We start from the raw sequence: 14189 nt of genomic DNA on the forward strand, positions 1-14189 counted from the left end.
GGAGACAGATTATGGATGGTGGAATCTTGATCAAAAACTATCCAACTGCCCATCACCCCACCTCCTTTTTAAAATTTATTTTTATTTAGAGATACAGCGCGGAACAGGCCCAGATGACCCAATGGAACCTGCCGCCCAACAATCCACCTGCTTAACCCTAGAATAATCACAGGACAGTTTACAATGACCAGTTAACCTACTACTATGCCTTTGGACTGTGGGAAGAAACAGCACATGGAAGAAAACTAATTGGTCATGAGGAGAATATCCTGTACAAGCTCATTGCAGATGGAGCTGGAATTAAACTCGAATTCTGGCAGCCCAAGCTGTAATAGTGTTACTTTTGTTCCATGAATCTCCTTTCAACTTTGTACTAGCCTTCCCCTCTCCCCATCTAGCTCCATTTGCTTATTTTTCCCTTTTTTGTTTATATATTTCCACCTATCACCCAGGAGCCTTCATCTCTGAAAGTTTTCTCCTGTCTCTGTCTGCCCATTATCCCCCATATTAATGGTTCCACTTTTAACTGACTAGACTGTGTCACTGCTCCCTGTCACCCCTTGTTTATAGCTATCTGCACTTTGTCATGATGCAGTGTCTTGACCTAAGATATCAACCATCCTTTTACCTTCGTGGATACTGTTGGATCACTTAGTTCCTCAAGCAATTTGTTTTTTTTTATTATTAGTATTTGGGTCTGATTCCAGGAGACATCACAATTTAAACTGACAGATTGTGGGCTGTTTAGTTCTCTTCTTTAGCTGTAGCTTTGCCATTTCTTTAAATGCTGTCACTGCTTAAAAATTTTTGCCATGTATTTTGGTATTGAGTTAAAGGCAGTGGAAAAACGCTCCTGTTGTGTTATAGATAACATGCTGGTGAATTTGCGTGTGAAATGGAATTGATCTAAACCTTTAGTACTGTGACGGTCACATTTTAAGATTCCATTATTCACAAACCACCATGAATGGATAATCACCACTTAAACACATCGTTTTGCCCTTAGAAAATATCAGTCCCTTAGTTGATAAGCTCATTTGAAGTGCAAATTGATGCTGCCTTTTTGTTTCCTTAAGTTTCTGCATGTTTTGGCTGCAGTTTTATTCTGTCCACATTATTATTTGTAGTTTTTAATTTAAATGGTTAAGCTTGTTTCTCTCATTGTTAGTTGGACCAGTTCCGATTGGCCATCTTCTTTCTTCACGTTCAAGGCTTAATCTGCTTTTATTCTCTTGCTATTTTAATTTAGTTTCAAATCTGTGGAACTTTTGGAAATTCATCAGAAAGGGCTGTTTGATACATTTTTCAAAACATTTTCTGATTCTCCAGAGTAAAGCTGCATTTCCTTGTTTCTTTCAAATCAAAAGTGTTGTATGGCCTCCACATGACTTCTAGTCCTAATCACCAGGTGCTGAATGTGAGGGAAAAAAAATAACTGGATTTTTGTGTGCCGCCTTGGTGCTCATCACCAGCTGAGATGGGATGAAAACTGGAGCTCTGCAAGAGTTGCATCTCTATAGTTTGCTCCTGATATTCATATACTTCTATGACAAATTTTTGAACATTGACCCATCACTGCATGTTTCAGGGATCTGATGGAGGGTTTGAAAATTGAGACTTATTTTAAGATGGACATTGAGATGCAGCTTGTGTGTGGATCTAATATTAAGGGATTGTACATGCAGAAAGAGAAAACTGACATTTAACAGTCTTGAGCAGGGGATCCCCACCTGTTTACCGCCATGGACCCCTACTATTAACCAGGCATCGTGGACTGCAGGTTGGGAACACTTGATCAGGGGTGAGCATGGAATTAGTGTTAGGATAGTTAATCAGCCTTCTCTTTTCAATGTTTTCTGTAAGAATTCACTAATCAATTGCATGAAAAGTTGAGAATAAATTTCTTTTATCTCATGGTTAGAAAATGGTCAGTTCAAGTGATCAGTGCAGATAAATAGATTTCAGAGAAAACTGGATAAGTACGTGAAGATAAATAATTTCTAGCACATGTCATTATATTTATAATGATGCAAAAGGGAGCTATTTAACTTACCAGGTCCATCCCAGCTCCTAGTAGAACAATCTCATCAGTCAGATTCTCCATCTCTTTATTTTTCTGTACCTCCAACTCATTTTCTCTCAAACAATAATGATCAGCATCCCTTTTATTCTTTTGTCATTAGGCTGCACCTGGGTCCTAGGTTCAGGCTAACTAGGCAGCAGCAGTAACTGTTGTGCCATCTGTTGGATAAGATGATCTGTTTCTTCACCAAAAATTCTAATTTTAAGTAGTTTTCTTCTCAGTTCAATTTTTTTGAATGAAAAGAAATGTTTTTTAATTTGTTGAAATCTCAAGTTGAAGTTGATGGATCAAAAGCTGTACTGCTTGTCCAATTTTTTTTTAATAAAGGACCTAGCTCTCAATTTGTAACAGTGCCATTTCACGAAATACCTGCATGCTCCAGTTGCCATCTGTTTTTTTTTAATTCACTTGATACAGATTTTCCAGTAATTGGACTAATTCAATGTAACGCAATGAGTTGTATAGCTGTAATTTAAATCTTGTGCTTTTAAAATGAGACTCCTCTGTACTTGTTAATCAAATTATGATATATTTTCACTTGTGCAAATTGGTATTGACTGTAATACTTTTTTTTCTCCATAAGCTGGAATGGTGAGCTCCATTCTAATCAGTGATCGCTGAGTTTCTGGATTTTAAAGTGCACACCCTTTTGCAGGTCTTAACCTGCTGTATTTTCCTTCCCTTGTATCAGCCATTATGTTGCATACAGTAAGACCTTACACACAATTTATGTGCAGCAATTCCCACTACAGGTGAAAAGTACTGAGATTGTATATTGTTTTAGGATATTCATATAATCTGGTAGAGCAAAATATCACTGCAACCCCCATGCATAATGTGATCTACATTGATTTCAAATCACCATATATATACTTGCGACATTTTTAACAATACCTAAGTGCTATTATATTGGTCATAAAGCCCTCTTCAGACCTAATAGGATGTTGTAAGCTTTGTATAAATGCATTTATTTTAATGTTGACTTAAATTTTGCAAGATGGTCTCTGAGCCAGCCAATTACTGGTTCCATTCCTTCCTGAAAGTGTGGCTAAAGTTAACAGGGTTTGGGCAAATCAGCAGTATTTGCCAAGTAGCAACATCTCAATGTCAAAACTGCTACATCATAGCTGACGCAACTGCATTTACTGAGTTTGCGTTTGTAGCCCTTTCCTGCCAAAAAATCTGTCATAGAAACATAGAAACAAAAATCTACACATTACAGGCCCTTCGGCCCACAATGTTATGCCGACCATGTAACCTACTCTAGAAACTGCCTAGAATTTCCCTACCACATAGCCCTCTTTTTCTAAGCTCCATGTACTTAACTAAGAGTCTCTTAGAAGACCCTAATGTATCCGCCTCTACCACCTTCACTAGCAGTGCATTCCATGTACCCACCACTCTGTGTGGAAAAACTTAACCTCTAACAATCCCCCTTGTACCTACTTCCAAGCACCTGAACACTATGCCCCCTTGTGTTAGCCATTTTAGCCCTGGGGGAAAAAACCTCTCACTATCCACACAATCAATGCCTCTCATCATCTTATACACATTATTATATACACCTGGTCATTATTATATTTCTAAAATTGGCTATCTTTTGCACTAAATATAAGTGAACTATATATTTTTCTTTTCTCTCTGACTTAATGTGACGATTCTCCATATGCTTCATCTTGCAATTGCTGTAAATTAAGGATTATGTGGGTTCTAGCTTGAGTCTTGAAGAAGGGTATCAGCCTGAAATGTCAGCTGTTTATTCATTTCCATAGACGCTGCCTGACCTGAGTTTCACCAGCATTTTGTGTTTTGCTTTGGATTTCCAGCATCTGCAGAATTTTTTGTTTATGTGGGTACTGTACTCTGTTCATTAGTAACTTTAGGCAAGTCCCTAACTTTAAGCAGATTTTGGAATCTGTTGTCCCATGTCTGGGTTGTCTTACCAGCATCTTGGTACTTTTTATTATATGGATCTGCAGTTAATGATCCTAAGTTTTGCCTTTACTAATTTGGAGTTCACACATATAGAGTATAATTGGTAAATTCTGTCTTTTCAATATACCACCAGGTGAATTTCGATGTACATTCTCTATTGTCTACATCATGCAATATGGTTTAGTGATTCTTTTTCCTGAATGGAAGGGATTGCAGTTCCTTGATTGGTTCTCTCCTGCAAAGTCTTGAAATGACAGCTTAGATCCAACCTGCTGTATTGATGCGCAGTAACTTCTGATTCAACCTTTCCAGTAGGATAGGCATTGAGCGAGAAAGAATACACTCTTTGAAACTGCCTTTCATAAATATGACATCTTTCACAGTTTCCAAGTACCCTGTAGTGACTGTTAGGGCAACTCTGGTTTTACAATGAAATCTGCTTATGGGATTACATTGTGATCAGTTGAAATCTGGAAAGGTGGTTGGATTTGAAGTACAAGAAAGGGAAGGAAACACAATTAAGTTTTGCATTTTGTACTTTTTTTTTAGGTGCCTGATGGAAAAGAACTTCGTTAGGATTGGAAAGTGGTTTGTCAAACCTTATGAGAAAAATGAGAAGTCTGTTAACAAAAGGTAAGTATTAATTAAAGAGGAATTTCACTTGCTCATTTATTACCTTATGTTCAACTTTTTTGCTGATGTCTTTATTTTATCATACATACTGTTGAAATTTGTCATAAATGACATGTTTCCTAAAGAATCCAGGCTATTTCTTCAAATAATTCTTTAATGTTTATTTTGAAAACACCTCCATACAAATCAGCACTTGCTTTGTTTCACAAATATCAATTGTTTGGCTAATTTTATTCAGGTGTTCAAGTAATTAATTAAGTCTCTTTTAATGAATTCAACTTAATTTTTGATAAATAATTTTCTCGGCTTTGTATCAATTCCATTGTTGGCAAATGTGGACTTATTCTGATCAATATGTCAATACCTTTTGTGGTGGTACTTTGGAGAGTGTCTGTAGGTATTTGCTAGATTAGCTACAGTACAACATGCTGAAGACGTTTATTTAAATCAGGATTACAGGTGGAATATCTACTCTTGTGATGTATGGTAGAGAGCAGAAGTAGAGGTTGTGCTTGTATGAGAATCTGTTGGATAAGGTATTAAATGCAGAGCCTAGAATTTTTTTATTGGAGATTCTATCATGTAGATGTTCCATATTACCTGTTGAAGTTATTCTGTAATTTCAATGAGGTTTTTTGGTAATTTGCCATGTGGTATCTTTTGTTGCCGTGTTGTGTTGGAAATACGGCAAATGTGGGAGATGTTACAGTGTAACTAAACGCAATCTTGATGTTCCGCGTGTTTATTTGTCTGGTGCATCAGTTTAGCAGTTTGAGTACTTATAAATGCAAATATCATTACATCTGAATCTTTTGAATAATTCAGAAATACGTTTATATTTTCTGTGTCATTTATGATTCTCAGGTGCAGCTTGAAATTTTAGTTCTGATCAGAGAAAATGGTGTATATGGTTTTGTGTTGAAACTCATTTTAGCTCAGGATTTCTTAGAAATCAAAACTTGATGAAGCCTTTCATTGCCACTTCTAGGGGCTAACATTACGTTCCAATAATATTATACTAACACATTTTGGCACTCTGTAATTCAGTGTGTGCAAAGAAATTTGGAATTGTGCTTTGGAGGGAAAATCACAAAGCAAAATGTAATGTTTATACAATAATAAAATTTGGACATTAAATGAGCGAAGCCTTTATTTGCCCTACTGTTTATAAATCATTACTGTGTGATGTTTTATCACAACTTGAAATGCATGGTGTTGAACGGATACTTCTGGAAAAGTGAAGATTCAAAAACATAGTTATATTTTGTATAATGAAGTAAAGTAGAAGCATAAATTTGTTTCTTTAGAGGCGGTTTCAATCACTACGTCTTGTACAGCAGTCAACACGAGTTTATAAACGAGACATTAGTTTTAAAAACATGCAGAGTAAAAACTAACTCGAAGCGAGGAAACCCAAAATTAATTAGGAATGACTGTTCATTCAGGGAAAGTTAGCAGTGAAAATTGTTACTAGGTAGCTAATTGTAATCTGCAGGAAAAAGTACCCAGTGGTTAAAAATTACTCTTTCACTCCAGTGAAAATGTCAACAAGATTCTAATTTTGCTTTATTCCAAGTCAGCTGTATATGTTTTTTTTAATGTTCCTACTTTTGTAGGCTCTGAATGGCACAACTTTAGACAGAAGGCAATACATGCAGAGCTGCCTAATAGGGGAGGTAATAGAAATAGATACGATAGTAACTAAACTGACAAATGAACAGTCAGGGAACAGAATGATCAAGGCCATGTGCAGTTAGTTAGACCAGCATCATGAATGTTAGACATAGTGGGCAGAATGGCCTCATCCTATTCTGTTCTGTTCTTGTCCAGCAGCCAAGTGCATTAAAATTGTCATGGAATACTGGAAACAGGAATAATCTTCAATATTTTAAATATTAAGCAGACTCCAAAAAATAGTATTTGATTATGACAAATGTTGAAACCTGAAACATTCATTGCAGTGTGGTGAGAAGCCATTTGATCTATTATATTGGCTTATTTTAAGAACAGGCTATGCAGCTAATCAACTGGCTGTTCCCTTAAACACTGTCTTAATCAAACTTCTTTGAAAAACCCAATGGAATGTGCTTCCATTGCCCATAAAAGTTGTAAATTTCAACTATGTTTTTAAATTTCATGAGATCTTCATATTTTGTTTGATTTCTTTGTCACTCATCTTAAATGTCCTACCTGATTTTTGACCCACTTACCAGTGAAAGCTATTTCTGATGTGGTTTGCCTAGGCTTCTTATGACATTGAATACTTTAATCCATCTCTCAATCTTCTGTTTTCAGGAGGGTGTCAAAGCCCTGGGGCATTTAGAATAAATCTTAATTGGTATACTTTCTAAGGTCTTCAGATTCGTAAGTGTGATGTCCAAATTTAGATGTGCATCTGCAGTTATGGCTCATACAGTGATTTATAGAAGTTCAACATAGCCTTCTATATATGTATCTCTGCACCTACTTCAAACGTGTCCTTCTGTTCTTGGCAAAATAGATCATTTTGAACGGTCTAAATTTCATTTATTATGTTTGCCCCATTCCATATGCTCTTTCCCTTTACGAAGTCATCATCCTTACTATTAACTACCTGAAAACTTCGAAATTGTGTCTTATGCACTCAATTACACTTGAATTTGTCTCCTTTATAGTCATAGTCATACAGCACTGAAACATTACAACTTCTCATCAATACACACAAAATACTGGAGGAACTGTGTATGTTGTGTAGATTTCCAGCATTTGCAGATTTTCTCTTGTTTGTGATTGGACAGCCTCTCATCACATCGTTCTTTTACCAGATGGTGAACAATGAGTTTGAGGATGTATAACCTGAAGCTTGAAGTTTTGTATTTTGGTTGGGATTTGACTTTTTGAATGGTTGATCAGGCGTTGCTATGTATTTAGACCAAATAAAAGTGACGTTGCCGAGGTCTTAGGTGTTCTTTGCAGCAATTACTGACAGCTTCGGTTTCTGATAAGTGCTTGGCTTATTGGGAGTGGGGCATTGGGTGTTTGTCCCCGAGCTGGCCTTAACCCTGCTGGAAATCTGTTTCTTGGGTGGGCACGAAATGCACTTTCTACTGCCATCGATTGGAATAGATTTTCTGCTGGACATTGAAATTACCATCCTGAAGCAAAGTGCCTTTAGGGCGAGCTCTTTCATCTTCATTTAGGAACGCTGATTATTTTGATCTTTGATCTAGTTCTGCCCCAACTGGTTTCATGGGAATAAGTCGGCAGTATTCACAGATCCCAATTGTGGTGGATTTGAAAGCAGATTAAGCCATTTTTGCTCATTGCAGTATCTGAGGATGCTGATTTCCGCCCCCCCCCCCTTTTTTGGGATCAGATTGGAGATAACACAGTTGAGGTAATGAAAAGTCGACTAGACATTGATACTTATCATGGCACAGATAATATGGGCAAAGGTATAACTAGTGCCTGGGCTCAGACTGTTGCCATGAGAATTTGTATTTGCCTCTCTTGACAAATCTAGATGTAGTTTCTGACAAGGCTGTTCTTAGTTGGAGTTAGCCTTTCATGTGCTTTACCTGAGTATTACATCTTTTCATATACTGGCATTGAAGTTGGCAAGAAAGATGTGTTTGTCCCTCTTGTGATAGAAGCCACAACTTTTTCCAGAACTGGTGTAGAAGTCTTCCTTGGACTCAGCACAAGCTTCTGGGTGAGAAAGTATGCCAAAATAATTAGCCTGATGGCTCAGTGACATTGAGGCATACCCTAATGCTACATATTATAAGATAGGCCAGGGCATTCTCGATTGCAAAAGTCATTCTTTGTGCACAACATTGCTCTTCCATGTTGCCCCTTCAGTGTTGGCTTCTTCCTGCAAATTATGTAAATGTCCAACTATTTGAGTTCTTGTGCCATAATCAAAGAGCACAATCAGTTCTGTCACAGTTGGGATATTCCTGAGAGGATTGGGGAAAAGGACAATTGTTCACTGTGTACCTTGTTTCTTACTCCCTCACCCACATCTGCAATTCCGGTTGTCAGCTCCTCTGGGGCTAAGGTGCAAAACACAGTACTAACAGTCATACACATATCACATATAATTATGATAGCAGTAAAACATGGTTACAAGAAGTATTTAAAAAATAATATGTCCCAAGTCCCAGAGTGTCATGGCCTGTAGATTGGTGGTGCATAGATGTTGGCCTGGAGGCATGTTTTGCAAGAACAGACACACAGCAGTTCCTCATCATACAGTCTAGTTTGTCTTCCAAGAGCAAACAGTGGATGACAGCATTAGTGGGAGGAGCCAGCCCCCAACCCAGTACAGAATCCAGTGGTACGCAGCCAGCTCCGGCATCTCCTTCCCTTGATGGCTGCAGCAGGTGACGCCAAGGCACCAGGGCCTGGTCTGTGCCATAACCGAGGCTACACGGCTTCCCCACCATCAGTCTCATAATATGCTACATTACCAATGTCCAACAGGGTCAGCTTTTGTTCAGTTTTCAGCATTTGCGATCGATCTCTTATGTCTCAACATTACCATGAGAGTTTGCATCTTTCTGCATACAGAGAGAAGATTATATACTCATTGAAAGAATTACTGAGATCAGTGTAAAATTATGGTACAGTATTGATTGCAACTGCTTCTTCCTATAGATGCTGCCTGGCCTGCTGCGTTCACCAGCAACTTTGATGTATGTTGCTTGAATTTCCAGCATCTGCAGAATTCCTGTTGTTTAGGCTAGACTTTCCCTTATTTTGTTTTGAAATGTTTAAAACTACATAATTATTTAACCTTTTTTTGTCTTAACTATTTTCATTAGTAAAAAATAAATGACAGAACGTGGAGTGGTCATGTTTTGAAAATACCTTGTTACTTTCTCTGTATTTGAAAAGTTATACAGTTTAACACTGAAGTAAACACCCAGCTTCATTCCACTCTACAGTTCTTTGTCAGTGTAAAACCTCATGGGACCTATTCGTAGTTCCTTCCCATCATAAAAATTTGTGTGCCGTCTTTGGCTAGCTTTCTGGATCTACAAATGTAGTAGTGTAAGGTTGTCTGAAGAGGAATCCAATATCCAACTAGATCTACATTGAAATAAAATGAAAATTAGAAATAATTATATAAGACCTCATCCATGCAGAGCAAAACAAGATTGCTTTGGGTCAAGAACCCATTGAATCAAGAGTCAGGTTTTTTTTTATCACTATGACAATGTGAAACCTTCATTATCATCATTCGGGGAGATAGTGTGTGTGTATGTATACACACGTGTACACATGTACATCTACCCCTTATAAAAAGTATTCATCCCCCTTGGAAGTTTTCATGTTTTATTGTTTTACAGCATTGAATCACAGTGGATTTAATTTGTTTTTTTTGACACTGATCAACAGTAAAAGACTTTCAGAATGAAAACAGATCTCTGCAAATTGATCTAAATTGATTACAAATATCAAGCACAAAATAATTGATTGGATAAGTATTCACCTCTTTTAATATGGCACACCAAATCATCACTTGTGCAGCCAATTGGTTTTAGAAGTCACATAATTAGTTAAATGGTGATTACTGTGTACAGTGAAGGTGTTTCAATTGATTGTGGTAAAAATACACCTGTATCTGGACGATCCAATTGCTGACAAAAACTACATCATAAAGACAAAAGAACACTGCAATCTCTGCAAAAAAGTTTTGAAAAGCACAGGCCAGGAGACTGATATAAGAAATTTTCTAAGTCACTGAATATCCCTTGGAGTACAGTTAAGTCAATCATCAAGAAATAGAAAGAATATGGCACAGCTGCAAATCTGCCTAGAGCAGGCCGTCCTTAAACTGAGTGTGCAAGAAGGGGACTAGTGAGGGAGGCCACCAAGAGACCAATGACAACTCTGGAGGAGTTACAAGCTTCAGTGGCTGAGATGGGAGGAAGTTCTCATACAATTATTGCCTGGATGATTCAATGGTCACAGCTTTATGGTAGAGCGACTAAGAGAAAGCCACTGTTGGGGAAAAGAAGCCTCACATAAAATCTTGGCTAGAGTTTCCCAGAAAGCATGTCGGAGACTTTGAAGTCAGCTGGAAGAAAGTTCTATGCTTAGGCAAGACAATGACCTCAAACATAAAGCCAAAACTACACAGGAATGACTTAAAGAAACAAGGAAGTTAATGTCCTGGAGTGGCCAAGTCTGAGTCCGGATCTCAATCCAATTGAGAATTTGTGGCTGGACTTGAAGGAGGATGTTCGCTTATGATCCACATGCAATCTTACGGAGCTTGAGCAGTTTTGTAAAGAAGAATGGGGAAAAATTGCGATGTCTAGATTGGCAAAACTGATGCTGCTAAAGGTGCATCTACTAAATACTGACGACTTGAAGGGGGTGATTACTTATGCAACCAATTATTTTGTGTTTTTTTTTGTAATTAATTGAGATCACTTTGTAGAGATCTGTTTTCACTTTGACATAAGTCTCTTAATATTGATCAGTGTCAAGAAAAAGCTAAATTAAATCTTACATACACACCATCTTCCCTGATGGTAACAATGAAGAGTACATGCCACGAATGGTGAGGGTCCTTAATGATGATTATTAAGGTTATTTTCTTGAGAAATGAAATTTTTTTCTCTTTAGCTGTGTCTGTACTACTTTAGATTTCCTGCACCGTCCATATTTTGCTTACGGATTGTTATTTTAAATTGAAATGAATATCAAAAACAAATATCTACTTAATTTTTAATGCTCTCTCTAGGTTGACAGAACACTTGTATATTGAATATTTTCAGTATGCAGCCTCCTTCTCTAATTTTATTCCAATTATTTGGCATGTTGTGCAACTTCAGCCCATTTCATTTTAAATAGTTCAAGTTTGAGCCAGACTTTTATATGTAAAGGGATGAGTTATGTGTATATCTCATTATAGAATCTGTTCCCTTGACTGATTATTGAGTGGCCTGGAGTTTTGTGGATTAGCATGGTGTTAGGCAGGGCTTTCACCAGTTGAACGATATGAACGATTGAAAATCTGCTGAATGTTGTAGGTACTACTTGGGCATTTGCTAACACTCAGCAAATGTCATAAGGATTTGTAGATGTCTGGACCTTGTGTGATGGTCTTAGAAACTCAATTGTGCATGCTGCTCAATGATAGATGTACACTTAGTGTTTTTTCATCAGGGTTATTAACTTGTTATTGCTTGCAGAATTCACTTCCCAGTTTGAATCCACGTCAAACAGATGTTATTTTGTAGGCTTAATGGAGTTTTTGATTGAATGCTGTCACATCTGGGGAAAAAAAACACAAAGGTTGCTTTTGGATGAAGAATCTGAATTTGTTAATTGCTGACTTTTATAGCCTTTTTACAAATTCAGGTTTTAATGAAGCTATGTTAAATCATTTATACCAACAGTTCTACATTTTTTGCTGCTGCATAACTTAAATACTGAAGGTCATATGCTAGTGTTCATGAACAATTTTACATAGCTAGGAGGTAGCATTGAAATTGGTATCTTAATGCAGATCAGAACTTCTGGAGGGTACCATTGAAACTTTTAATGATAAATGATGTCCATGCTTCTAAACTTTCAGAAGTGCACACACATTTTTGTTCTTTAACCTGCCTTTTCTTTTTTTCTATCCGGAGCAGAGATGTTGATGGCAAAGCAAGCACATTCCCCTGTCTATATAGCCTGAGTGCTATTTAGCTCTGCTGTTAGATCTATCCTTGAAAATCCTGACATTCCATGTCCTGGATATGATGTTGAGGAGTGGGGGATTTCTGTGTGATTATACTGCAGGGTAATCATCGAACACTAGTTTCCACATCGACTTGATAGTCTAGTCTTGATCCAAGAGCAAGGGAACATGGTGACAGAAGTCCAGATTCTTGCAAGAATATTAAAGCTCATATGTACATGGGAGCTCAGTGTTCACCATACAGGTTTAAATGTGTCCCTGCCCTCTAATACTGCTCCCCTTTCAGTCCCCTACCCATACATACATCCTTACCTTGAACCCATCTCAATTTTTTTTAGTCTCTGAATTTTCAACTATCCCCCAGACTCTTCCCACCATCTTTCATCCCTTGCAACCCCCTTCCCTGAGAGTATACCTTTCTGCTCCGTTAGTCAAATTCCAGCTCCTTTACCTGCCTCACTTCTGGCTTCAACTAAATGTGCTGTGCTACACCTTGCCCTCTTACTGATTGGAGCTAATCTGCAGAACCAGTGGGGAACTGTTCATCTATTTTTTTTTCCATACTGAAATGTTAAAATGTATGAGAACCTAGTCTTTACACTCAGTAGCCACAAAGGTCTACTAACCTACCCCTCTACAGCTCTTCCAATTGACAATTAGAATTTGCCTCAAGACTCGAGGAAAGATGTGGACTTACCTCCTAGATGTCAATACTCACTCCTTAATAAATGTAGGCATCAGTGATGATGGCCAAAGGCAACTGGTGACAAAAGGTGATGATGCATTTCATTAATTATATGTGCTAAGCAGGTGCCTATTACTGAGGCTGTTTACAGTGACCAGGAAATTCTGTTTTATTTTTGGGTGTTTCTGATGGAACAGAAAGACTTTCCACATTACTGTATTTTGGCTAAAGATTAAAGAAGATATTTAACTGTCCTGGAACAACGAACAGTCTGGTGGAGGAACTCAGCAACAAGGATGGGAAGAAATGAATTGTCGATGTTTCAGCCATCAGGAAAGAGGAGAGGCAATGGCCAGCATAAAGAGGAGATTGGGAGTGGCAAGAAAAGATTCTGAAGTGATTGAGGGGAGGTGGTGGAGTTGGAAAGCTATGGCAGTTGTATGATTGACAGAGGCAGACAGGGAAAAGGGAAAAGCAGAAGTAAGGTGGGTATGGAGAGTGCGAAGATGGAAGACAGCTGCTAGAAGGAGATAAGGAGGATCACAGTGCTATTGAAGCTAGATAAGGGTAAGTAAAAGAGGTGAGAGCAGAAATGGTTAGAGGAGAAGGGAGATGTGAATGACTTGGAACAAAATGGGGTAGGAGGTGGTGGAGGAGGAAATGTGTGAAGTCACTGGTTGGAGCCAGGAGAGGTAAAAAGGCAAAGATCATTGAGGTGGCAGCCGGGTTGAGTGGGAACGACGATTAAACCATTTGAGGGGGGAGCAGGTGAAAGAAGGGGATACGTTTTTTTTAAGATGTGATTATGTAAAATTTGTAAACACCATATTCATTCTATCGGGGTGTAGACTACCCAGGCAGAATACAGGATGTTCCTTCTCCAGTTTGCTTTAGGCTTCATCCTGGCAGTAGAGAATGCTGAGGATGGACAGGGCAGTGTGAAATATTCTGCAACTGGGAGCTCAGAATAACGATTGCGGCTGAGTACAGGTGTTCTGCAAAGCGATAGCAGAGTCTATGCTTTGGTCTCACTGACGTAATGGAGGCCACAGCAGGAGCACCAAATGTGAGGGCAGGGAAATGTTCCTGGGGTAAAGGAGAGATGGGTGGGAATTGGCTGGGTCAGTGTGTCACAGAGGGAGTGTTCCCTGCAAAAGGGGACAACATAATTG

The 14189-nt window shown here is 38.2% G+C and overlaps 1 protein-coding gene across 2 annotated transcripts in view; it reads left to right on the forward strand.

Annotated features, from left to right (window-relative positions):
* The window catches only part of LOC134338564 (mediator of RNA polymerase II transcription subunit 13-like), a 179354-nt gene that overhangs the window by 98959 nt on the left and 66206 nt on the right, over positions 1-14189 (forward strand). For both annotated transcript variants that reach the window (XM_063034480.1, XM_063034481.1), the window contains exon 4: positions 4568-4651. In XM_063034480.1, the coding sequence (XP_062890550.1) occupies positions 4568-4651 (84 nt within the window). The remainder of the gene's footprint in view (positions 1-4567; positions 4652-14189) is intronic.

Source organism: Mobula hypostoma, chromosome 27, assembly GCF_963921235.1.
Source record: "Mobula hypostoma chromosome 27, sMobHyp1.1, whole genome shotgun sequence".
Lineage (NCBI taxonomy): Eukaryota > Metazoa > Chordata > Chondrichthyes > Myliobatiformes > Myliobatidae > Mobula > Mobula hypostoma.